General features: G+C 40.4%; 1 protein-coding gene and 1 non-coding gene across 2 annotated transcripts; one reads left to right on the forward strand and one right to left on the reverse strand.

The window, feature by feature from the left end:
- Positions 1-2,408: 2,408 nt before the first annotated feature.
- LOC140176165 (uncharacterized) lies at positions 2,409-2,969 on the forward strand. Its single transcript, XM_072206055.1, has one exon. It carries the CDS (start codon positions 2,409-2,411, stop codon positions 2,967-2,969), a length of 561 nt encoding a protein of 186 aa, XP_072062156.1.
- Positions 2,970-9,315: 6,346 nt separating this feature from the next.
- LOC112724482 (small nucleolar RNA R71) lies at positions 9,316-9,423 on the reverse strand. The gene has a single exon (XR_003163643.1). It is a non-coding gene; the product is annotated as a small nucleolar RNA R71 (small nucleolar RNA).
- Positions 9,424-27,244: the final 17,821 nt, after the last annotated feature.

Consider the following 27,244-nt stretch of genomic DNA (forward strand, 5'->3'; position numbering starts at 1 on the left):
AACCTCAGTGTACAATTTGGTGACATGAGTGCTCAATTGTCCAACATGCACGAGTTACTTTCAAGGATGTCGTTACCCTCCTCCAACAACACCAACCAACCCTCAAGTTCTTCTAACCTTCTATCCTAACCCCTTCCAAACCCCAAGGGTGGTCTCAACGCCATCACTCTACGGTTGGGGACTACATTAGAAAAAATACCTCCTAGGGTCATGGAAAACATTCATGACAAAGTGGTTGTTAAAGTTCCACATGAAGAAGAGGAGGTAGACACAAGGCAAGAAGAAGAAGAAGCGAGCCTTAAGGAGCCTAAAAGGAAGGCTATAATGAATGAATCCATTCCTATCCCATTCCTTTCCATGGTAAATAAGGCCAAGAAAACTCCGAGTTTGATCTAAACATGCTTCAAGTATTCAAGAAGGTTGAGGTAACCATCCCACTTCTCGATGCTATTCAACAAATTCCGAAGTATGCTAAGTTTTTAAAGGACTTGTGCACATACAAAGATAGGATTGGTGAGTTGGAAATATTGTCATTGAGTAGTTCCATTTCATCATTGATGAAGCCTATTCTGGAAAAGTGTAGTGACCCCGGACCATGCTTAATATCTCGTCGGATTGGTGGAGTTGCATTTCATGATTGCATGTGTGATCTGGTGCTTGTGTGACTATTATGCCACTCTCTATATTTGCGAGGTTGAAGTTAGCCCCATTGAAAAGGTCGGCTGCCAAATTTGCCTTAGCCGATAAGAGTGTGATCACCGTAGTAGGGATAGCGGAAGATGTACTTGTGGCAATCAAGGATTTGGTGTTTCTGGTTAATTTCTATATCTTTGAGATGCCTCGGATGGATAATAGAAGTTCTTCCTCCGTCTTTCTTGGTAGACCGTTCTTGAAGACCTCTAAATTCAAATTGGATGCCTTTACCGGCACATACTCTTTTGAGGTAAATGACAACACTATCAAGTTTAACTTAGAGGAGGCCATGAAACACCCACCTGAAGAACACTCCATTCTCCGATGTGATGTGATTAATGAGGTAGTAGCGGATATACAAAGAGAAGAACATGACAAGTTGTGCCACCTTGTTGTTGAAGGAGAGGACAAAAATGAGGATGAACAAGAGAAAGTTGATAAGGATGAGCTTTATGATCTTAGTGAAAAAGAACCTCAACTTAAAGCAAAAAGTGAATTGAAGCCTCTACCTTCTCATTTGAAGTATGCATTTCTTGAGGGCAACCAAAAGTTTTCGGTCATTATTGCTAGTGAGCTTTCTAGCCAAGAAGAAGAGAAGCTCCTAGAGGTCTTAAGGAAGCACTAGAAGGTAATCAGTTGGAGCTTGGCCGACATTGTGGGGATTGACTCCCGTATGTGTATGCATCGTATTTTTCTCCAAGAGGAAGCTCGGCCGGTTAGACAACCTCAAAGAAGGCTCAACCCTACCATTCTTGATGTGGTGAAAAAGGAAGTCACAAGGCTACTTGATGCGAATATTATCTATCCGATTTCCGACAATGAGTAGGTGAGCCCAGTCCAAGTCGTTCCAAAGAAATCAGGAATCACTAGTATCAAAAAGGATGATGGTGAAGAGGTCACTACAAGAGTGAGAAATGCTTGGCGGGTATGCATTGATTATATGAGGCTAAACGCCACAACAAGGAATGACCATTACCCATTGCCATTCATTGACCAGATGTTGTACCGACTTGCAGGTAAATCTCATTATTGCTTTCTTGATGGTTTTACTGGATACTTCCAGATACATATTGCTCCAGAGGATCAGGAAAAGAACACCTTTACTTGTCCCTTTGGCACCTTTGCTTACAAAAGGATGCCATTTGGGTTGTGCAATGCACCCGCCACTTTTCAGCGGTGTATGACTAGTGTCTTTTCTGATCTTATGGAGAGTTGTCTGGAAGTCTTTATGGATGATTTCAGTGTATATGGGATTTCTTTTGATAGTTGTTTAGAGAACTTGGCCAAAGTATTAAAGAAGTGTGTTGACACTAACCTTGTCCTCAATTTCGAAAAATGTCAATTCATGGTGAGACAAGGTATAGTGTTAGGACACATAGTTTTTTATAAAGGCATTTCTATGGACCCGACCAAGGTTGATGTCATTACCAGTTTACCTCACCCCTCTTTTGTGATGGAGGTCCATTCCTTTTTAGGGCATGCAGGATTCTATAGGCACTTTATCAAGAATTTCAGCATGATTGCATTGCCATGATCGCGCCTACTCTAAAAGGACGTGGACTTTGAGTTAGATAGTGATTGTGTGGAGGCATTTGAGGAGCTGAGGAGAGCTCTTACCACGACACAAATTGTGAGGGGTCCTAACTGGACACAGTCGTTCGAGGTCATATGCGATGCGTCAAATCATGCCGTAGGTGCCACGCTTGCACAGCGCGATGGTAAGCTCCCTTACATCATGGCTTATTCCTCAAAGACATTTGGATGCGGCACAATCCAACTATACCACTACGGAAAAAGAGCTCTTAGCCATTGTTTATGCATTGGATAGATTTCGATCTTACTTGTTAGGCTCCAAAATAGTGGTATACATGGATCATGCAGCTTTAATGTATTTGTTGACAAAGAATGAGTCAAAACCTAGGCTCATACGTTGGGTCTTGCTCTTGCAAGAATTTGACATTGAGATTAGGGATCAAAGTGGGTCACAAAATTTAGTCGCAGACCATTTAAGCCGCCTTGAAAATCTTAAATATGACCCATTTCTGATTGACGACTCATTCCCTTTAGATGGTTTGCATACTGTTTTAGATAGTTTTCCTTGGTTTGCACCTATGGCGAACTACTTGGTTGCTAATATTTTCCCTCCTAACTTTTCAAAACATCAAAGGGATAAGTTGAGGAGTGATTCCAAATATTACATTTGGGATGATCCTCACTTGTGGAAAAGGGGAGTAGACCAAGTAATTCGAAGATGTGTCTCGGAATCCGAATTCTAACCTATCCTTGAGTTCTGTCATTCATCCAAGTGTGGCGGCCATTTTGGTCCACAACGAACAGCTAAAAAGGTTTTGGATTGTGGATTCTAGTGGCCAACATTGTTCAAGGATGCTAACCAATTTTGTGTGTCATGTCACCAATGTCAAAAGTCCGGAAATGCATCCAAAAAATATGAAATGTCTCAACAACCAATGTTGTTTTGCGAAATCTTTGATGTGTGGGGCATAGACTTTATGGGGCCATTTCCTAACTCAAATGGATATATGTACATTCTGTTAGTGGTTGATTACGTATTAAAGTGGGTAGAAGCGATACCTACCCACCTTGATGACGCTAATACTATGGTTTCTTTCATTAGAAACAATATTGTATGCCGCTATGGGTCGCCACGAGCAATCGTGGGCGACCAAGGTTCTCACTTTTGCAACAGGAAGGTAGAAGCACTACTCAAGCGATATGGGGTATTACACAAGGTTGCAACCGCTTATCACCCCCAAATAAATGGGCAAGCGGAGGTGTCCAACCGAGAGATAAAGCAAATTTTTGAAAAGGGGGTGAGTCCACAAAGGAAAGACTGGAGCTCTCAGTTGGCAGAGGCATTGTGGGCATATAGGACAGCCTATAAGACTTCGTTAGGAATGAGTCCCTTTCGGATTGTCTATGGGAAGGCATGCCACCTCCCAGTGGAAATTGAACATAAGGCCTATTGGGCGGTTGATGCACCACTATTTCGTAGTATATTTTGTACTTAATTGAGTGGATTTTATCCACTATTCTCACAATTATTCATAGAATTCGCATGTTTTACATTTTCCTTCCTAATTTTATGCTATGATTGAAAACATGCTTCTTTGGCCTTAATTTGCTATGTTTAATCCTCTCTTATTACCATTCGATGCCTTAATATGTGTGTTAAGTGATTTCAGGGTTTATGGGGGAGGAATGGCTTAGAGGATGGAAAGGAAGCATGCAAAAGTGGAAGGAATACAAGAAATTGAAGAAATTGCTAAGCTGTCAACCCTGACCTCTTCGTACTAAATTGACCATAACTTGAGCTATAGAGGTCCGAATGTGGCGGTTCCACTTGCGTTGGAATGCTAACATCCGGGGCTTCAAAGTTATATAAAATTTGCTAGTGTTACTGATAAACCACTATTTTATGGTTTATCTTGTGCTAATTTGAGTGGTTTTTATCAAGTCTTTGCACACTTATTCATATGAATTGCATGATTTTACAATTCCTTCCCAATTTTGTTCTATGGTTGAAAACCTGCTTCCTAAGCCTTTAAATTGTATATTTTAATTCCCCTTTATACCATTCGATGCCGTGATCTGTGTGTTAAGTATTTTCAGACTTTATAGGGCAGGAATGATTTAGAGGATGAAGAGGAAGCTTGCATAAATGGAAGGAGATAACCAGTGAGGAGAGATGCGCACACACGGCTCACGCGTGCGCGTGAATTGGAGTTCGCACGGTGACACGTGCGCATACCTGACACGTACACGTGATACGCAAAGATGATCAGCGACGCGTACGCGTGACTGACGCGTATGCGTGACAAGGAATATCGCCAATCGACGCATACGCTGGGGGCGAATTTAGGCTGAGCTTGGACCCAATTTTCGGCCCAGAAACACAGACTAGAGCCAGGGGATAAGTAGATACTCAACAGACATTCACATTACGCATAATTTTAGTTTTAGTTTTGAATCTTAGAGAAAAATTACTACTTCCTCTAGGTTTCCTTTACATTCATAGTTTTAGAGTTTTATGCTTTTGCTTTGGATATTGAGAAGAGTCATTACCTCCGTTGAAGTTTCCATTATTCTAGTTTGCTTTCTTATTCCCTTACTCTTTTGATTACTTATTAACCTTGTTCAGATACGTATGTTGCATTTTGGAATTTATTAATGCAAAGGATTACTTTTACTTTTAATTAATTTTCAGTTATTGTTTATCATGTCTTCCTTCTATTCCCTTTTTAATTATGTGCAAGTAATTTTCATGTCAATGGAGTAGACTCCCAACTTGACTTGGGAGTTGATTAAAAGGAAACCCTTCAGTTGGAATACGCAAGTGTTAATTTTGATTGGAAGTTGTTGGCTAATTTTCTGGTCTCTGACTCTAATCCTTCCTTAGGAAAGGATTAGGACTTGGGATTCAGAGTTGGTTAGTTAGTTGCTTGACTTTCCTTTATTCAGTAAAGGATAACTGATGAGCGGATAATTTATACACTTTTTGGCATTGTTTTTACATAGTTTTCAGTATGATTTAGTTAGTTTTTAATATATTTTTATTAGTTTTTAAATAAAAATCACATTTCTGGACTTTACTATGAGTTTGTGTATTTTTCTGTGATTTCAAGTATTTTTTGGCTAAAATTGAGGGACTTGAACAAAAATCAGATTCAGAGGTTGAAGAAGGGCTGCAGATGCTGTTGGATTCTGACCTCCCTGCACTCAAAGTGGATTTTCTGGAGCTACAGAACTCCAATTGGCGCGATCTCAATTGCGTTAGAAAGTAGACATCCAGGGATTTCCAGCAATATATAATAGTTCATACTTTGCCCGAGTTTAGATAACGCAAACTGGCGTTGAACGCCAGCTTCCTGCTCTATTCTGGAGTTAAACGCCAGAAACAGGTTGCAAAGTGGAGTTAAATACCAGAAACAGGTTAAAAACTGGCGTTCAACTCCAAGAGAAGCCTCTACACATGTAAAGCTCAATACTCAGCCCAAGCACACACCAAGTAGGCCCCGGAAGTGGATTTCTGCATCATTTACTCATTTCTGTAAACCCTAGTAACTAGTTTAGTATAAATAGGACTTTTTACTATTGTATTTACAGCTTTGGATTATCTTTTGATCCTTTGATCACATTTTGGGGGCTGGCCATTTGGCCATGCCTAGACCTTGTTCTTATGTATTTTCAACGGTAGAGTTTCTACACACCATAGATTAAGGTGTGGAGTTCTGCCGCTCCTTGAGTATTAATGCAAAGTACTATCGTTTTTCTATTCAATTCAAGCTTATTCCTATTCTAAGATATTCATTCGCACCCAAGAACATGATGAATGTGATGATTATGTGACGCTCATCACCATTCTCACCTATGAACGCGTACCTGATAACCACTTCCGTTCTACATGAAGACGAGACAGAATGAGTATCTCTTAGATATCTAATATAGGGGACCGAGTCCGAGATATTAGAGTCTTTGTGGTATAAGTTAGAACCCATGGACGACTATTCCTAAGATCTGGAAAGTCTAAACCTTGTCTGTGGTATTCCGAGTAGGATCTGGGAAGGGATGGCTGTGACGAGCTTCAAACTCGCGAGTGCTGGGCATAGTGACAGAAGCAAAAGGATAGTAAATCCTATTCCAGTATGATCGAGAACCGACAGATGATTAGCCATGCAGTGACAGCGCATTGGACCATTTTCACAGAGGGGACGGGATGTAGCCATTGACAACGGTGATGCCCAACATACAGCTTGCCATGGAAAGGAGTATGAAGGATTGGTTGAAGACAGCAGGAAAGCAGAGGTTCAGGAGGAACAAAAGCATCTCTATACGCTTATCTGAAATTCTCACCAATGAATTACATAAGTATCTCTATCTTTATTTTACATTTTTTTTATCTTTTAATTATCAAATCTCTAAAACCATTTGAATCCGCCTGACTGAGATTTACAAGGTGACCATAGCTTGCTTCAGGCCGACAATCTCCGTGGGATCGACCCTTACTCATGTAAGGTTTATTACTTGGATGACCTAGTGCACTTGCTGGTTAGTTGTGCGAAGTTGTGACAAAGTGTGATTCACGTTTGAGAGCACCAAGTCTTTGGCACCATTGTTGATGATCACAATTTTGTGCACCAAGTATTTGGCGTCGTTGCCGGGGATTGTTCGAGTTTGGACAACTGACGGTTCATCTTGTTGCTCAGATTAGGTAATTTATTTTAATTTTAATCTTTTTGTTTTTTTTTATTTTCGAAAATATTTCAAAAAAAATTTAAATAAATATTTTCAAAAAAAATTTATTCTATGTTCTTCAGAATTTTTAAGAATGAATTCTAGAGTTTCATGAAGCATGTTGAAGCCTGGCTGGCTGTAAAGCCATGTCTAATTCATTTGGACTGGGGCTTCCACTTATCAGCATAAGAATGAAGTTGGATGAAGTATCAGCTTTTGTATGTCTGATTTGTATCTGCTAAAGCTTGGCTGGCCATTGGCCATGTCTAGTGTTTTGGACCGGAGCTTTCACTGAAAGCTTGGCTGGCTAGTAAGCCATGTCTAATTCCTGGACTGGAGCTTTAGACTAACATTGCAAGATTTCTGGAATTCTTATTAAAAATTTTGAAATCTTTATTTTGCTTTTCCAAATAATTTTCGAAAAATACCAAAAATTTTAATAAAATCATAAAACCAAAAAAAAAATTTGTTTTTCTTGTTTGAGTCTTGTGTCAAAATTGTAAGTTTGGTGTCAATTGCATGTTTATCTATTTCTTGCATTTTTCGAAAATTCATGCATGTGTTCTTCATGATCTTCAAGTTGTTCTTGACAAGTCTTCTTGTTTGATCTTCATGTCTTCTTGTTTTGTGTCTTTTGTTGTTTTTCATATGCATTCTTGCATTCATAGTGTCTATACATGAAAAATTTCTAAATTTGGTGTCTTGCATGTTTTTCTTTTCTTAAAAATTTTCAAAAATAAGTTCTTGATGTTCATCTTGACATTCAAAGTGTTCTTGGTGTTCATCTTGACATTCATAGTGTTCTTGCATGCATCATTTATTTTGATCCAAAATTTTCATGCATTGAGTCTTTTTGATGTTTTTCTCTCTCATAATTAAAATTCAAAAATAAAAAAAATATCTTTCCCTTTTCACTTATAATTTTCAAAAATTTGATTTGATCTAGTCAAAAGTTTTAAAAATTTAGTTGTTTCTTATGAGTCAGATCAAATTTTCAATTTAAAAATTCTATCTTTTTCAAATCTTTTTCAAAAATCAAATCTGTTTCATTTTTTTCTTTCAAAATTTCGAAATTTTCAAATTTATTTTCAAAATCTTTTTCTTATTTTGTTTCATAATTTCAAAATCTCTACTAACAATTAATGTGATTGATTCAAAAATTTTTAAGTTCGTTACTTGCCTAGTAAGAAAGGTTCAATCTTTAAATTTTAAATCATATCTTTTTGTTTCTTGTTAGTCAAGTAATCAACTTTAATTTTCAAAATCAAATCTTTTTGAATTTCTTTTTCATTCTTTTTCAAAATAAGTTTCAATCACATCTTTTCAAAATCAATTTCAAAATCTTTTCTAACTTCTTTTCTAACTTCTTATCTTTTCAAAATTTGATTTTCAAATCTTTTTCAATTAACCACTTAACTTTTTGTTTGATTTTAAAAGTTTACTATTTCAATCATATCTTTTTCAAAACTACCTAACTAATTCTCTCTCTAATTTTAGAAAATCACCTTCCTCTTTTTCAAAATTCTTTTTTAATTAACTAATTATTTTAATTTTTAATTTTAATTTATCTATTTTCTTATTTTCGAATTTTAACTTTGATTTTTTAATTTAAAAAAATACTTTTATTTTAATTTATTTAATTTTCGAAATTCTCTCCCCCTCATCTCTTTCTAATTATTTTATTTATTTACTAACACTTCTCTTCATCTAAAAATTTGAACCCTCTCTTCCTCCTAGTGTTCGAATTTCTCTTCTATTCTTCTCTTTACTTACATAAGGAATCTCTATACTGTGACATAGAGGATTCCATATTTTCTTTTCTGTTTTCTTCTTTTTCATATGAGCAGGAACAAGGATAAGAACATTCTTGTTGAGGCTGATCTTGAACCTGAAAGGACTCTGAAGAGGAAGTTAAGGGAAGCTAAAGCACAACTCTCTGGAGAAAATCTGACAGAAATTTTCGAAAAAGAAGGAGACATGGCCGAAAATAATAACAATGCAAGGAAGATGCTTGGTGACTTTACTGCACCAAATTCCAATATACATGGAAAAAGCATTTCAATCCCTGCCATTGGAGCAAACAATTTTGAGCTAAAGCCTCAATTAGTTTCTCTGATGCAACAGAACTGCAAGTTTCATGGACTTCCATCAGAAGATCCTTTTTAGTTTTTAACTGAGTTCTTGTAGATCTGTGATACTGTTAAGACCAATGGGGTTGACTCCGAGGTCTACAGGCCTATGCTTTTCCCGTTTGCTGTAAGAGACAGAGCTAGAATATAGTTGGACTCTCAACCTAAGGATAGCCTAAACTCTTGGGATAAGCTGGTCACGGCTTTCTTAGCCAAGTTCTTTCCTCCTCAAAAGCTTAGTAAGCTTAGAGTGGATGTTCAAACCTTCAGACAGAAAGAAGGTGAATCCCTCTATGAAGCTTGGGAGAGATACAAGCAACTGACCAAAAAGTGTCCTTCTGACATGCTTTCAGAATGGACCATCCTGGATATATTCTATGATGGTCTGTCTAATTTATCTAAGATGTCATTGGACCATTCTACAGGTGGATCCATTCACTTAAAGAAAATGCCTGCAGAAGCTCAAGAACTCATTGACATGGTTACAAATAACTAGTTTATGTACACTTCTAATAGGAATCCTGTGAGTAATGGGACGCCTATGAGGAAGGGAGTTTTTGAAATTGATACTCTGAATGCCATATTGGCTCAGAATAAAATATTGACTCAGCAAGTCAATATGATCTCTTAGAGTCTGAATGGATTGAAGGAATCATTCAACAGTACTAAAGACGCATCTTTTGAAGAAGAAGCTTATGATCCTGAGAACCCTGCAATAGCAGAGGTGAATTACATGGGTGAACCCTATGGGAATACCTATAATGGTGGAAGAAACAGGTTTAGCAATAGCAAACCTTTTCCATCATCCACTCAGCAACAGACAGAGAATTCTGAGCAGAATCCTTCTAGCTTAGCAAATATAGTCTCTGATCTATCTAAGGCCACTGTGAGTTTCATGAATGAAACAAGGTCCTCCATTAGAAATTTGGAGGCACAAGTGGGCTAGCTGAGTAAAAGAGTCACTGAAACTCCTCCTAGTACTCTCCCAAGCAATACAGAAGAAAATCCAAAGAGAGAGTGCAAGGCCATTGATTTGACCATCATGGCCGAACCTACAAGGGAGGAGGAGGACGTGAATCCTAGTGAGAAAGACCTCTTGGGACGTTCAGTGACCAATAAGGAGTTTCCCTTTGAGGAACCAAAGGAATCTGAGGCTCATCTAGAGACCATAGAGATTCCATTGAACCTCCTGCTGCCCTTCATGAGCTCTGATGAGTATTCTTCTTCTGAAGAGAATGAAGACGTTACTAAAGAGCAAGTTGCTAAGTACCTTGGTGCAATCATGAAGATGAATGCCAAATTATTTGGTAATGAGACTTGGGAAGATGAACCTCCCTTGCTCACCAATGAACTAAATGCATTGGATAGGCAGAAATTACCTCAAAAGAAACAGGATCCGGGTAAATTCCTAATTCCCTGTAACATAGGCACCATGACCTTTGAGAAGGCCCTGTGTGACCTAGGGTCAGGAATAAACTTAATGCCACTCTCTGTAATGGATAAACTTAGGATCTTTGAGGTGCAAGCTGCCAGAATCTCATTAGAGATGGCAGATAACTCAAGAAAATAGGCTTATGGACTAGTAGAGGATGTGTTAGTAAAGGTTAAAGGCCTTTACATCCCTGCTGATTTCATTATCCTAGACACTAGGAAGGATGAGGATGAATCCATCATCCTTGGAAGACCCTTCCTGGCCACAGCAAAAGCTGTGATTGATGTGGATAGAGGAGAGTTAGTCCTTCAACTGAATGAGGATAACCTTGTGTTTAAAACTCAAGGATCTCCTTCTATAACCATGAAGAGTAAGCATGAAAAGCTTCTCTCACTGCAGAGTCAACCCAGGCCCCACAGTCAAACTCTAAGTTTGGTGTTGGGAGGCCACAATCAAACTCTAAGTTTGGTGTTGAACCCCCACATTCAAACTCTAAGTTTGGTGTTGGGAGGTTCCAACAATGCTCTGAACATCTTTGAGGCTTCATAAGAGCTCACTGTCAAGCTATTGACTTTAAAGAAGCACTTGTTGGGAGGCAACCCAATGTTATTTAATTATATCTATTTTATTTTCTACTGTTATTTTATGTTTTTTTTAGGTTGATGATCATGTGGAGTCATAAAAACTACTGAAAAATCAAAAATAGAATGAAAAACAGCTTTAAAAATAGCTCACCCTGGAGGAGGAACTTATTGGCGTTTAAATGCCAATAAGAAGCATTAAACTGGCATTTAACACCAGAAAGAAGCATCAAGCTGGCGTTAAACGCCAGAAACAAGCACCAGACTAGCGTTTAACGCCAGCACAGAGCATGGAAGTGGCGTTAAACGCCAGAAACAGGCTACATTTGGGCGTTTAACGCCAAAAACAAGCAGCAAGCTGGCGTTTAACGCCAGACATGCATACTAAGGGCATTTTACACGCCTAATTGGAGCAGGGATGTTAAGTCCTTGACCCCACATGATCTGTGGACCCCATAGGATCCCCTCAGGATCTGTGGACCCCACAGCATCCCTACCTTTTCTTCTCTCCTCTTCACACTTTTCCATAACACTCTTCCACAAATACCCTTCACCAATTACCTCATTCTCCCTTCCCCATCACCTCTTCACCACTCTCCCCTCCCAAACCCACCCACACATGGCCGAACCACTCACCTCCCTCCATCTCCTCCATTTTCTTCTTCTTCTACTACCTTCTTCCTTCTTTTGCTCGAGGACAAGCAAACCTTTTAAGTTTGGTGTGGTAAAAGCATTGCTTTTTGTTTTTCCATAACCATTTATGGCACCTAAAGCTGGAGAAACCTCTAGAAAGAGGAAAGGGAAGACAAAAGCTTCAACATTCGAGTCATGGGAGATGGAGAGATTCATCTCAAGGGTCCATAGCTCAGTAGTAGAGCATTTGACTGCAAAATAAGAGATCATGGACCTTAACAAGAGCATGAGAAAATCCCTCACCATGAAATCCCTGAGATGCCTCAGGGGATGCACTTCCCTCCACAACACTTCCTTAGGAGAATTAAGTTCCAACATGGGACAACTAAGGGTGGAGCACCAAGAGCACTCCATCATCCTTCATGAGATTAGATAAGATCAAAGAGCTATGAGGGAGGAGTAACAAAGGCAAGGAAGAGACATAGAGAAGCTCAAGAGCACCATTGGTTCTTCAAGAAGAGGAAGATGTCACCCTCACTAAGGTGGACCTGTTCCTTAATCTCCTTGTTCTTATTTTCTTATTTTTCGTTTACTATGCTTTATGTTTATGTTTGTATCTTATTACATGATCATTAGTATTTAAGTGTCTATGCCTTAAAGTTATGAATGTCCTATGAATCCATCACCTCTCTTAAATGAAAAATGTTCTAAAAACAAAAGAACAAGAAGTACAGGGTTTCGAATTCATCCTTGAAACTAGTTTAATTATTTTGATGTGGTGACAATACTTTTTGTTTTCTGAATGAATGCTTGAACAGTGCATATGTCTTTTGAAATTGGTGTTTATGAATGTTAAATATGTTGGCTCTTGAAGAATGATGAAAAAGGAGACATGTTATCTGATAATCTGAAAAATCATAAAAATGATTCTTGAAGCAAGAAAAAGCAGTGAATACAAAAGCTTGCGAAAAAAAAAAGAAAGAAAAATGGCAAAAAAAAAAAGAAAAAAAAGCAAGCAGAAAAAGCCAAAAGCTCTTTAAACCAAAAGGCAAGAGCAAAAAGTCAATAGCCCTTAAAACCAAAAGGCAAGGGTGATAAAAAGGATCCAAGGCTTTGCGCATCAGTGGATAGGAGGGCCTAAAGGAATAAAATCCTGACCTAAGTGGCTAAACCAAGCTGTCCCTAACCATGTGCTTGTGGCGTGAAGGTGTCAAGTGAAAACTTGAGACTGAGCAGTTAAAGTCAATGTCCAAAGAAAAAAAAAGAGTGTGCTTAAGAACCCTGGACACCTCTAATTGGTGACTTTAGCAAAGCTGAGTCACAATCTAAAAAGGTTCACCCAGTTATGTGTCTGTGGCATGTATGTATCCGGTGGTAATACTGGAAAACAGAGTGCTTAGGGCCACGACCAAGACTCATAAAGTAGCTGTGTTCAAGAATCAACATACTGAACTAGGAGAATCAATAACACCATCTGAATTCTAAGTTCCTATAGATGCCAATCATTCTGAACTTCAAGGGATAAAGTGAGATGCCAAAACTATTCAAGAGGCAAAAAGCTACTAGTCCCGCTCATCTGATTGGAGCTAAGTTTCATTGATATTTTGGAATTTATAGTATATTCTCTTCTTTTTATTCTATTTGATTTTTAGTTGCTTGGGGACAAGCAACAATTTAAGTTTGGTGTTGTGATGAGTGGATAATTTATATGCTTTTTGGCATTGTTTTTACATAGTTTTCAGTATGATTTAGTTGGTTTTTAATATATTTTTATTAGTTTTTAAATAAAAATCACATTTCTGGACTTTACTATGAGTTTGTGTGTTTTTCTGTGATTTTAGGTATTTTCTGGCTGAAATTAAGGGACTTGAGCAAAAATCAGATTCAGAGGTTGAAGAAGGACTGCAGATGCTGTTGGATTATGACCTCCCTGCATTCAAAGTGGATTTTCTGGAGCTACAGAACTCCAAATGGTGCGATCTCAATTGCGTTGGAAAGTAGACATCCAGGGATTTCCAGTAATATATAATAGTTCATACTTTGCTCGAGTTTAGATGACACAAACTGGTGTTCAACGCCAGCTTCCTGCTCTATTCTGGAGTTAAACGCCAGAAACAGGTTGCAAAGTGGAGTTAAACACCAGAAACATGTTAAAAACTGGCGTTCAACTCCAAGAGAAGCCTCTACACGTGTAAAGCTCAATGCTCAGCCCAAGCACACACCAAGTGGGCCCCGAAAGTGGATTTCTGCATCATTTACTCATTTCTGTAAACCCTAGTAACTAGTTTAGTATAAATAGGACTTTTTACTATTGTATTTATATCTTTGGATTATCTTTTGATCCTTTGATCACATTTTGGGGGCTGGCCATTCGGCCATGCCTAGACCTTGTTCTTATGTATTTTCAACGGTAGAGTTTCTACACACCATAGATTAAGGTGTGGAGCTCTGCTGTCCCTTGAGTATTAATGCAAAGTACTATCGTTTTTCTATTCAATTCAAGCTTATTCCTATTCTAAGATATTCATTCGCACCCAAGAACATGATGAATGTGATGATTATGTGACGCTCATTACCATTCTCACCTATGAACGCGTGCCTGACAACAACTTCCATTCTACATGAAGACGAGACAAAATGAGTACCTTTTAGATATCTAATACAGGGGACCGAGTCCGCGATATTAGAGTCTTCGTGGTATAAGTTAGAACCCATGGATGACCATTCCTAAGATCCGAAAAGTCTAAACCTTGTTTGTGGTATTTCGAGTAGGATCTGGGAAGGGATGGCTGTGACGAGATTCAAACTCGCGAGTGCTGGGCGTAGTGACAGATGCAAAAGGATAGTAAATCCTATTCCAATATGATCGAGAACCGACAGATGATTAGCCATGCAGTGACAGCGCATTGGACCATTTTCACAGAGAGGACGGGATGTAGCCATTGACAACGGTGATACCCAACATACAGCTTGCCATGGAAAGGAGTATGAAGGATTGGATGAAGACAGCAAGAAAGCAGAGGTTCAGGAGGAACAAAAGCATCTCTATACGCTTATCTGAAATTCTCACCAATGAATTACATAAGTATCTCTATCTTTATTTTACGTTTTATTTATCTTTTAATTATCAAATCTCTAAAACCATTTGAATCTGCCTGACTGAGATTTACAAGGTGACCATAGCTTGCTTCAGGCCGACAATCTCCGTGGGATCGACCCTTACTCACGTAAGGTTTATTACTTGGACGACCCAGTTCACTTGCTGGTTAGTTCTACGAAGTTGTGACAAAGTGTGATTCACATTTGAGAGCACCAAGTGTTTGGCGCCATTGTTGATGATCACAATTTCGTGCACCAATAACTAAGTAGAACAACAACCTTTCACTATTACACTTGGGAAAATCCAACAAGGATAGAACTTCCAATTAATCTTCTCCCAGTAAAGGCTTTTATTTAATTGAATAAATTTTCTCGTTAATTTTCATTGCCTTAAATTACAATCATTTAATTTCTTGTTCTCCAACTTTTAAAAATTCTCGGAAAATTCCTGACTAATAAAATAGCACTCTTTTGTCAACTCGTTGGGAGACGACCTGGGATTTCTACTCCCAGTATTTTTATTCTAATTTTGTGACAACCCCTTCTAAATTGATAAATGGATTTTCATCGGTTAAGAACTATACTTACAACGCCGTTCTATTTATAAATTCTTAATCGGCTAATTTCCGCCACATCAATTGTTGGCGCCGTTGCCGAGGAAGTTGCAACTGCGTGATAAATTATTAGTTGGTGTACATATTTTTAATTTTTGCACATTTTATTTTATTTTGTTACCATGAGCTGTAAGTTTCTTTCATTGAATGACGCGTTCGTTGCATGATCCGAGCTTAGCCGCGTTTGATCCTGAAATTGAAAGAACTATTTCACGTATTAGGCGACCTCGGCGTCGGTTAGCCTCTGAGGGTGGTGAAGTGGTTCTCACCAATTCACCAATCTCATCAGAGGGCAAATCTGAAGTGCCATCTGAGGAAAAAACAAGCTCCTTTTCTACTAATTCTGTTGATTCACGTGCAGCTAATATGGCGGAGCCTAGAAGGAATACACTACAGGAAACAGGAGCTCCAGACTTTACACTGCAACCGTATCAAGCGCGTCACCCAAATCTGGCTGCAGATTTTGAACTGAAGACTGCGCTAATCAACTTACTGCCCAAGTTTCATGGCTTACCTGCTCAAGAGCCTATCAAGCACCTTAGGGATTTCTAGACAGCCTGCTCTACTACTAGGCGTCATGGTGCAGAAGAGACTACTATGTCGCTGTATGCCTTCCCATTTTCTCTTGAGGGAAAGACAAGGGAGTGGTTCTACACTCAACCTGAAGCAGTCGTTACCAACTAGGATCTGCTCAGAAGGGAGTTCCTGGACAAATACTTTCCAGCTGAAGTTACAGATAGACTGAGGAAAGAGATCTCCTGCATTATCCAAGGAGAGTCAGAAACCCTTTATGAATATTGGGAAAGCTTCAGGAACCTCTTAGATTCATGCCCCCACCACAAGATTGATGAGATGGTGTTGATCAGCTACTTCACATAAGGCATGAAGCCTCAGGATAAGACTACATTAGATGCTACAAGTAATGGCTCTCTGAAGAAGTACAAGACGGTGACAGAAGCGTGGTAGCTGATCGCCGATCTAGCTGAATCTACCCGAAACGCTAGGCATAGGACCGACAATCCCAAGGCTGTTGCAGAGGTTTCCTCTAGCAGTAAGACTGCTGCTCTTACACAGACTCTGGGAGAGATGACCAACTTACTGAAGCAGCTCCAACTGAATTAACAACAATCTCAGCATCCCTCACCACAACATAGTCAACAACTAGTTCCTCAAAGAGTGTGAGGGATATGTGCCGATTATAATTATTACACTGATGAGTGTCCGCAGCTACTCATAACTTCTATGACCGCCCAAATCAAGGATACTCTTAACAAGGCGGCAATTATAACCAAGGTGGAAACTATAACCAAGGTTGGCAAGACAACTCCAACCATGGGTGGAGAGATAATTCCAACCAAGGCTGGAGGGATAACTCCAACCAAGGATGGAGGGACAACTATAACAGAGGAGGCAGAGACAACCAGGGAAATCAGAGGTGGAATAATAATAATAATAATCAACAGCACCAAAAATAGCAGAACCCTCCCTATCAACAGTAGAACCAGAACCAGCCTTACAGTGCACCTCACCTAAGGCAGTCCCAATCACCTCAGGACAACCAACAGCAGGCTCCTCAGATCACTTATCCCCCTTCCTCTTCTACTGATAGATACTTCGTTCTCTTGCACAAGGACAACAAAACATTCAGACTACACTTAACTCTAACATAAATAGTCTAAATACCACTTTACAAGCTCTCGTCTCCAGGATGGATTCATTCTCCACTCCCAATAATCAGCCTCCAAGCTCTAATGGAATTCCTTCTCAACCTATACCCAACCCCAAAGGTGGAATCAACACCTTGAATTTGAGGTCCGGAACCACACTACAAGAGAGGAATCATGAGGAGCCAAGCTTGCAAGAAAATGCCCCAGTTGAGGACATGGTTGAAGTAGAGGATGTTGAAGAGGAAGATGAAGTACAAGATATGGTTGAAGAAGAAGCAACTCAACCAAGGAATGGAGAACCAAAGGAAGATGAAGTCATAAGAGATGCCATTCCTATCCCATTTCTACACCCCGCACGGAAGCCCAGAAAGCAGATGGAACTCGATCCCAAAATGGTAGAAATCTTCAAAAAGGTTGAGGTAACTATTCCCCTTTTTGATGCAATTCAGCAAGTACCTAAATATGCAAAATTTCTAAAAGATTTGTGCATGCATATGGATAAGATTAATGAATTAGAAACTATTCCTTTAGGTAGTTCTATATCTGCTTTAATAGGGGATATACCTGAAAAATATAGTGATCCAGGTCCATGCATGGTTAACTCTCCCATTGGGGTGTAATATTTTCTAACTGCATGTGTGATTTAGGAGCGTGCGTAAGTATTATACCATTGTCTGTATATGATGCTTTAAGGCTCCCTCCCTTAAAAAGGTCGGCAGCTCATTTTGTTTTAGCAGATAAAAGCATCATCACAGTGGTTGGAATTACTGAGGATGTGCTGGTGAGAATTAAGGGCCTCACATTTCCCATTGACTTCTATATCTTGGAAATGCCCCCTAATGACTCAGGAAAACCGTCATCCATCCTTCTTGGAAGGCCATTCCTGAAGACTTCAAAGTTTAAGCTGGACGCCTTCTCAGGAACTTACTCCTTTGAGATAGATGGTAGAGCAGTGAGCTTCAACTTGGATGAAGCTATGAAGCACCCTCCGGAAGATCATTCCATCTTCTAGTGCGACATCATTGATGAGACTGTAGCTGCAGTCCACCAAGAAGAAATAGAAGAGATGCACATGGAGCATGGTCCAAGTGTGGGCAAACCCTTTGAACACAATGAAGATACCTTGCCATTATCACTAGCTCCAGATGATCCAGTGCCTAACCATGAGTAGAAAATGGAGTTAAAGCCCCTTCCACCCCACCTCAAGTATGCTTACCTTGAGGATAATCAGAAGCTTCCAGTTATCATTGCAAGGGAACTCACATCCCAATAGGAGGAGTAGTTGCTTAGCGTGCTGAGAAGACACAAGAAAGTAATTGGGTGGAACTTGGTGGATATAGTAGGCATCAGCCCTCAAGTTTGTGAGCACAGGATATTTTTAGAAGAGGGAGCAAGGCCTGTCCGTCAACCTCAAAGAAGACTGAATCCCACCATCTTAGAAGTTGTCAAGGAGGAAGTGACCAGACTGCTAGAAGCTGAGATCGTCTATCCAATCTCGGATAGTGAATTGGTTAGTTTAGTACAAGTGGTGCCCAAGAAGTCTGGCGTCACAACAATGAAGAATGAGCATGGAGAGCTCATGGCAACTAGAGTGCAGAATTCATAGAGAGTTTGCATTGATTACAGGTGCCTCAACCAAGCTACCCGCAAGGATCATTACCACTATTTTATGATTTATATTGTGTTTAATTGTGTGGTTTTATCAAGTCTTCACCCACTTATTCATATGATTTACAGGTATTTACAAATCCTTCCTAAAGATGTTCTATGATTAAAAACTTGCTTCCTAAAGATCTTTTAATTGTATATTTTTTAATTTTATCCCCCTTTATACCATTCGATGCCATGATCCGTGTGTTAAGTGTTTCAGGTATCATAGGGCAGGAATGGCTTAGAGAATCAAGAGGAAGCTTGCAAAGATGGAAGGAACACAAGAAGTTGAGGAGATGACCAGCGAGAAGTGACGCGGGCGCATGGCTCACACGACCGCACGAATTGGAGAAAATCGCAGTGACGCGCTCACGTGCCTGACGCGACCGCGTGGATTGGAAGCTGCACAAGTGGCGCGAATGCGTGGAAAACACGCACGCGTGGCACGAAAAAATGCCGGATGACGCGAACGCGTGGACGACGCGGTCACGTGGCGTGCGCAATCTGCAGAACTTACAGAAGTCGCTGGCGTGAATTCTGGGCTGCGTTCTAACCCATTTTTTGGCCCAGAAACGCAGATTAGAGCCAGGGAACATGCAGAGACAAAGGACGACATTCATTCTGCATAATTTTTAATTTTTAGATCTGATTTTCACTCTTCCCCTAGGTTTTTTCTATATACTCATAATTGAAGATTTGAAGATTTTGGCTTCGGTGATTGAGAAGAGTCTACCTCCGGACTTGGTCATTCTAGTTTGTTTATTTACTTTTTACTTACTCTTTCATGTCCTTAATCTGTCCAGAGTTAACATTGGATTACTTTTAGAGTTCATTAATGCAAGACTATTTTTATTTTAATTGATCGCTTTGATTATTGTTTATCATGTCTCTTTTTATTACCCCTTTTTATTTTGTAAAGTCTACATTTATGATAATGGAGTAGTTTTCCAACTTGATTGGGAGTTGATTAAAAGGAGAACTTTGAGTTGGAATACTCAAGAGTTCAATTATAATTGGTTCATTGTTGGTTGGCTTGTTAGTCACTAACTCTAATCCTTCCCAAGGGAGAGGATTGGGACTTGTGAATAGAAGTTGACTTTTAACTTGACTTTCCCTCATTCTTTAAGGGTTAACTAAGTGGAAACAACTTGACTTTTAATCTTCTCCCGGTCGAGATTTTATTTAAATTACATAAATTCTCTAATTTAATTTCCTATTTATCAAACTAAAAAAAACCATTTTGGAAAACCTCTGTTTAGTAAAATAGCACATCTTCCTGCAACTCATTGGGAGACGACCTGGGACTCATACTCCCAGTATTTTATTTCTAAAATTTGTGACAACTCTTTTCTAAATTGACAAGTGGATTTTTGCTGGTTAAGAGCTATACTTACAACGCCATTTTTCTTAATAATTCTTAATCTGCAAATTTCTGCCGCACCAATTTTTGGCGCCGTTGCCGGGGAGTTGCAATAGAGTGCTAATTTATTGGTTGGAATTTATTTATTTGCATTTTATGTTATTTTATTTTGTTACCATGAGCTGTATGTTTCTTTCATTGAATGACGCGTTCACTGCCTGATCCGAGCTCAGCCGCTTTTGATCCTGAAATTGAAAGAACTCTTTCCCGTATTAGGCGAGCTCGGCGTCGGTTAGCCTCTGAGGGTGGTGAAGTGGTTGTTGCCAATTCACCAGTCATATCTGAGAGCGAATCTGAACCGCCATTTGAGGAGGAAACAAGCTCCTCTACTACTGATTCAGTTGATTCACGTGCAGGTGACATGGCAGCACCTAGGAGGATTACCCTCTAGGAGGCAGGAGCCCCATATTTTACCTAGCAAGCGTATCAAGCGCGTCACCCAGATCTGGCTGTAGATTTTGAACTGAAGACGTCGCTAATCAACTTGATACCCAAGTTTCATGGCTTACCTGCTCAGGAGCCCATAAAGCACCTCAGGGATTTCCAGACAGCCTGTTCTACTGTTAGGCATCATGATGCAGATGAAACTACTATTTTGCTTATGACCTTCCCGTTTTCTCTTGAGGGAAAGGTGAGGGAGTGGTACTACACTCAACCGGAGGCAGTAGTTACCGACTGGGACGCGCCCAGGAGGGAGTTTCTGGACAAATACTTTCCAGCTGAAGTTACAGACAGACTAAGGAAAGAGATACTGGGAACGTTTCAGAAACCTCTTGGACTCATGTCCCCACCACAAGATTGATGAGATGGTGTTGATCAGTTACTTTACACAAGTTATGAAGCCTCAAGATAAAACTACATTAGATGCTGCAAGTAATGGCTCTCTGAAGAAGTACAAGACGGCGACAGAAGCGTGGCAGCTGATCGCTGATCTGGATGAATCTACCCGGAACACTAGACACAGGACCAACCATCCTAAGACTGTTGCGGAGGTGTCCTCTAGTGGTGAGACTGTTTCTTTCACTAAAGCTCTGGGAGAGGTGACCAATCTACTGAAGCAGATAAACCTGAATCAACAACAGTCTCAACCTCCCTCACCCCAACATAATCAACAACTGGTTCCTCAGAGGGTATGCGGGATATGCGCTGATTATAGTCATTTCACTGATGAGTGTCCACAGCTCCAACAAGAGGACAACACCTTGGCAGCCACTCACAATTTCTATGACCGCCCAAATCAAAGCTCCTACCAACAAGGCGGCAACTGCAACCAAGGTGGAACTATAACCAGAGTTGCAAGACAACTCCAACCATAGCTGGAGAGATAATTCCAACCATGGCTGGAGGGACAACTATAACAGAGGAGGCAGAGACAACCAGGAAAATCAGAGGTGGAATAATAACAACAACAGACAGCAGAACCAGAACCAGCCTTACAGAGCACCTCACCTAAAGCAAGCCCAAGCACCTCAGAACAACCAACAGCAGGTCCTTCAAATCACTTACCCCTCCTCTTCCAATGACGAGTTGCTTTAGTCCATTGCACAAGGAAAAAAGAACATGAAAGGTACACTCAACGGTCTAACATCCGCTATACAAGCTCTCGTCTCTCAGATGGGATTATCCAGCACTTCTAACACTCAACCTGCAAGCTCCAGTGGAATTCCTTCTCAACCCTTACCCAATCCAAAGGGTGGCATCAATGCCATCACCCTAAGGTCCAGAACCACACTGCAAGAGAGGAATCAGGAGGAGCCAAGCCCACAAAAACACGCCCCAGATGCAGACATGGTTGAAGTGGAGGATGTGGAAGAGGAAGATGAAATACAAGACATGGTTGAAGAAGAAGCAGTTCAACCAAAGAATGGAGAACCAAAAGAAGCAGAAGTCGTAAGAGACGCTACTCCTATCCGATTTCTACACCTTGAAAGGAAATCCAGGAAACAGATGGAACTTGACCCTAAAATGGTAGAAATCTTCAAAAAGTTTGAGGTAACTGTTCCCCTTTTTTATGTTATTCAGCAAGTACCTAAATATGCAAAATTTCTAAAGGATCTGTGCATACATAAGGATAATATTAATAAATTAGAAACTATTCTTTTAGGTAGTTCCATATCCGCTTTAATGGGGGATATACCCGAAAAATGTAGTGACCCAGGACCATGCATAGTTAACTTAACCATTAGGGGTGTAATATTTTCTGACTGCATGTGTGATTTAGGCACGTGTGTTAGTATAATGCCTTTGTTCATATATGATGCTTTGAGGCTCCCTCCTTTAAAAAGGTCGGCAGCTCGTTTTGTGTTAGCAGATAAGAGCATTATTACAGTGGTTGGAATTGTTGAGGACGTGCTAGTGGGCATTTAGGGGCTCACATTTTCCATTGACTTTTATATCCTGGAGATGCCCCAAAATGACTCAGGGAAGTCGTCATCAATCCTGCTTGGAAGACCATTCTTGAAGACTTCAAAGTTCAAGCTGGATGCCTTTTCAGGAACCTACTCTTTTGAAATAGACGGCCGAGCAATAAGCTTCAATCTGAATGAAGCCATAAAGCACCCTCCGGAAGATCATTCCGTCTTCCAATGCGACATCATTGATGAGACTGTAGCTGTAGTTCATCAGGAAGAGATAGAAGAGATGCACATGGAGCAAGGTCCAAGTGTGGAGAAACCCACTCAACACAATGAGGACACCTTGCCATTTTCACCAGCTCTAGAAGACCCAGTGCCCAGTCAGGAGCAGAAATTGGAATTAAAGCCTCTACCACCCCACCTCAAGTATGCTTACCTTGAGGATGATCAGAAGCTCCCAGTAATCATTGCAAGGAAACTCACTTCCCAACAAGCGGAGCAGTTACTTAGTGTGCTGAGGAGACACAAGAAGGCAATTGGGTGGAGCTTGGCAGACATAGTAGGCATCAACCCTCAAGTTTGTGAGCACAGAATATTTTTAGAAGAGGGAGCAAGGCCTGTTCGTCAACCCCAGAGAAGACTGAATCCCACTATCTTAGAGGTTGTCAAAAAGGAAGTGATCAGACTACTTGAGGCAGATATCATCTACCGTATCTCAGACAGTGAATGGGTAAGCCCAGTACAAGTGGTGCCCAAGAAGTCTAGAGTCACTACAGTGAAGAATGAGCATGGAGAGCTCATAACAACTAGAGTACAGAACGCTTGGAGGGTCTGCATTGATTACAGACGCCTCAACCAGGCCACTCGTAAGGATCACTACCCCCTGCCATTCATTGATCAAATGCTGGATCGCCTGTCAGGTAAATCACATTATTGCTTTTTAGATGGTTACACAGGCTATTTCTAGATTCATATAGCTCCTGAAGATCAGGAAAAGACCACTTTTACATGTCCTTTTGGGACTTATGCTTATAAGAGAATGCCCTTTGGCTTGTACAATGCACCAGCTACTTTCTAAAGGTGTATGATGAGTCTTTTCTCTGATCTTATTGAGAACTGTATAAAGGTTTTTATGGATGATTTTAGCATATACGGTGATTCCTTTAATCTTTGCTTGGATAGTCTATCTAGAGTGTTAGACAGGTGTGTTAGTTTAAACCTTGTTTTAAATTTTGAAAAGTGCCATTTTATGGTCAAACAAGGTATTGTACTAGGACATGTTGTCTCTAACACTGGTATTTCTGTAGATCCGGCAAAGGTAAATGTCATTTCTAGTCTACCTTACCCATCCTCGGTGAGGAAAGTTTGTTCGTTCTTTGGCCATGCAGGTTTCTACCGGCGGTTCATCAAGGACTTCAGTAAGGTAGCACTGCCCTTATCCAGACTTCTGCAGAAAGATATTGAGTTCGAGTTCAGTGAGGATTGTATAGAGGCGTTCGACAAGCTGAAGATCGCCTTAACTCAAGCTCCAATTGTGAGAGGACCAGACTGGAGCCAGCCCTTTGAGATTATGTGTGATTCTTCCATCCATGCTGTGGGAGCAGTGCTAGCCCAGCACGCAGGTAAGGATCCTTTCGTATTTGCTTATGCTTCCAAGACATTAGATGCTGCTCAGTCTAATTACACTACTACTGAGAAAGAGCTTTTGGCTATTATTTTTGCTCTGGATAAATTTCGAGCCTATTTACTTGGTACTAAGGTGGTAGTGTACTCAGACCATGCAGCTCTAAAGTATTTATTAGCCAAAAAAGAGTCCAAACCAAGGCTAATACGATGGATATTACTGCTACAAGAATTTGATTTAGAAATTAAGGATAGGAGTGGTTCTTAGAATTTAGTAGCAGACAACTTGAGTGGCCTTGAGCACATTAAGGATGACTCCACTCCTATCAATGATGCTTTTCCTTTTGACAGCTTGTATGCAATATTTGAAGTAGTTCCTTGGTATGCACCTGTAGCTAATTATCTAGTTAGCCATACTTTCCCTCCAAATTTTACTAAGCACGAGAGGGACAAGCTGAAAAGCAAGTCCAAATATTATATATGGGATGACCCCTATCTGTGGAGGTATGGTGCTGACCAGATAATTAGGAGATGTGTGCCTCAATCAGAATTCCAGTCCATTTTAGAGGCCTGCCACTCATCTGGGAGTGGTGGACATTTTGGTCCTCAAAGGACAGCTAGAAAAATCCTAGACTGTGGATTCTGGTGGCCCACTCTTTTTAAAGATGCTACTGCTTTTTGTAAATCTTGTTCCCCATGCCAAAGGTTTGGTAACATATCCAAGAGGGATGAGATGCCCCAACAAATTATGTTGTTCTGTGAGATTTTTGATGTTTGGGGCATTGACTTCATGGGACCGTTTCCAAACTCAAGCGGTTTTACATACATATTGTTAGCTGTGGATTATATTTCTAAATGGGTGGAAGTAATTCCTACCCGTGCCGATGATGCTAACACTGTTGTCTCTTTTGTTAGAAACCATATTATCTGTCGCTTTGGATCACCACGAGCAATCGTGAGCGATCAAGGTACCCATTTCTGTAACAGGAGACTGAGCACCCTATTGAAGAAGCATGGCGTTATTCACAAAGTAGCCACAGCATACCACCCGCAGACTAATGGACAAGCGGAAGTGTCAAATGGAGAAATAAAGCGTATCCTGGAGAAAATAGTCAAGCCTCATAGGAAGGACTGGAGCGCCAGGCTACAAGACGCACTTTGGGCATATCGGACTGCATACAAGACACCTATAGGAATGAGTCCCTTCCGCTTAGTTTATGGAAAAGCTTGTCACCTCCCAGTAGAGATAGAACACAAAGCATTCTGGGCGGTGAGAGAGATCAACATGGACTATGAGAAAGCCGGAGCTGAAGGGAAGTTGCAACTGCAAGAATTAGAGAACCTTCGCCTAGAAGCTTATGAAAACTCTAGGCTGTATAAAGAGAAGGTAAAAGCTGTGCATGATAAGAACATCAAGAGAAGAGAGTTTCAACCTGGGGACTTAGTCCTCCTTTACAACTCCAGATTGCGGCTCATACCAGGCAAGCTGAGATCCAGATGGGAAGGTCCCTATCGAGTAGAGAGGGCGGAGCCATACGGAGTCTTTCACTTGAGCCATCCTTCAAGTTCCAAACTTATAAAGGTAAATAGACATCGCTAGAAGTTATTTCATGGTGAAAAGATGGCGAAAAACCGGGAGCTAGAGATCTTCTTCTTGGAAGATCCGCCCACAGTAGAAGACTGAGCTAGTGGAGCGTCCAACTTAAGGACGTTAAAGCAAAGTGCTGGGTGGGAGACAACCCACCATGGTATGATCGTTCCTCCCCCTCTCCATAATTTCCTTTTTCAATAAATCTTCTCAGTACCAGTGCCTATAGTTTGCATCCGCATTTGCATATTGCATCAAAAAAAAAAAAGAGTGGCACGCGACGCGACAGCGTCGCCGATGCGTCCGCGTCATATGTGCCTCGAGGAAGAAAAGAGATTTTACAGAGAGTCATGCGAGAGCGTGGCTGGAGGCATGCCTTTGGCACAATTTGATCCACGCAACCACATCGCCCGCACGTCTGCGCCATGAGGAAAAAAGGCCTCCCACGCGTTCGCGTCACACACGCGAATGCATGCCCTAAAATATCGACGTAAAAACGGTGTATGGCAGAGAGTTGTGCTGGAGTTGGGCTGGACTCATGCCGGAAGCACAAGCCCTACCATGCAAACGCGTGCCCCACGCGTTCGCGTCACTTTTCTACGTATGGCCATTCACGCGATCGCGTCAACCACGCGATCGCGTCACCCTAGAATTTGGAAAAATGAGGTTCACCCAGAGAGTTGTGCGAATGCGAGGCTGCCCTCGCGCCACCAGCACAATCCATGTCACGCGTCCGCGTGACCGACGCTTCCGTATCACTTCACCTAAGTGCTATTTATGCGCACGCGTGACCCACGCGTCCGCGTCGCATGCGCCACACAACTCATCTAAATCTGCCAAATATCTTATCTTTTTTCTTCCCCAAATCCTACTTTTTCTTTTCACTTCTTCTTTCCTCCCCCCTTCTTCCTTCTTCCTTCTTTCTCACTATCTCCCTTTTTTTCTCTTTCACATCCATTATCAAGGTTTATTTCTTCTTCCTTCTTTACTTTTTCGTTATTATTTTTCTTTTTCTTTTATTCATGTTTTCTTATTTAGTTTTCCTTTTACTTTCATTATCTATATTTTCTTTTATCTTTGTTCCTTTAATTGGTGTTGAAAATTTAATTGAGTATCTGTTTTCTTCTACATTTTGCTTGTGAATTATTAAGAAATTGTTTGACAATTAAATATTACTTCTTAAAGGGTTACTTGCATGTTCAATTTAATACTTTCTATACCTTATTTACCATGCATGCTAAGTGTTTGTGAAAAAGCCCGTATGGCATTGTGCACTATTTTTAGATTTCTTTTAATCTACTACTCTGAATGCTTGCTTTTCACAAAACCATTTTTCTATTTTATTAATTATTTATAATTGTTAATACAAACAGATTGTTAGTTTGGAAGACTTGGTAATCTCCCTCGGACATTGAATGCTTGATCTATGCTACTCATGCCTTTGCCGGCATGCCAATAAACACCTTGCATTTAACTGTCATCCCATGCACTTGCTATATTTCCATTGAT

The sequence above is a fragment of the Arachis hypogaea genome, chromosome 11 (assembly GCF_003086295.3).
Source record: "Arachis hypogaea cultivar Tifrunner chromosome 11, arahy.Tifrunner.gnm2.J5K5, whole genome shotgun sequence".
Classification (NCBI taxonomy): domain Eukaryota; kingdom Viridiplantae; phylum Streptophyta; class Magnoliopsida; order Fabales; family Fabaceae; genus Arachis; species Arachis hypogaea.

What these genes read in the sequence shown, in the direction of transcription:
- LOC140176165 (XM_072206055.1), top strand. Translation starts at nt 2,409, where the DNA reads ATGGTAAGCTCCCTTACATCATGGCTTATTCCTCAAAGACATTTGGAT.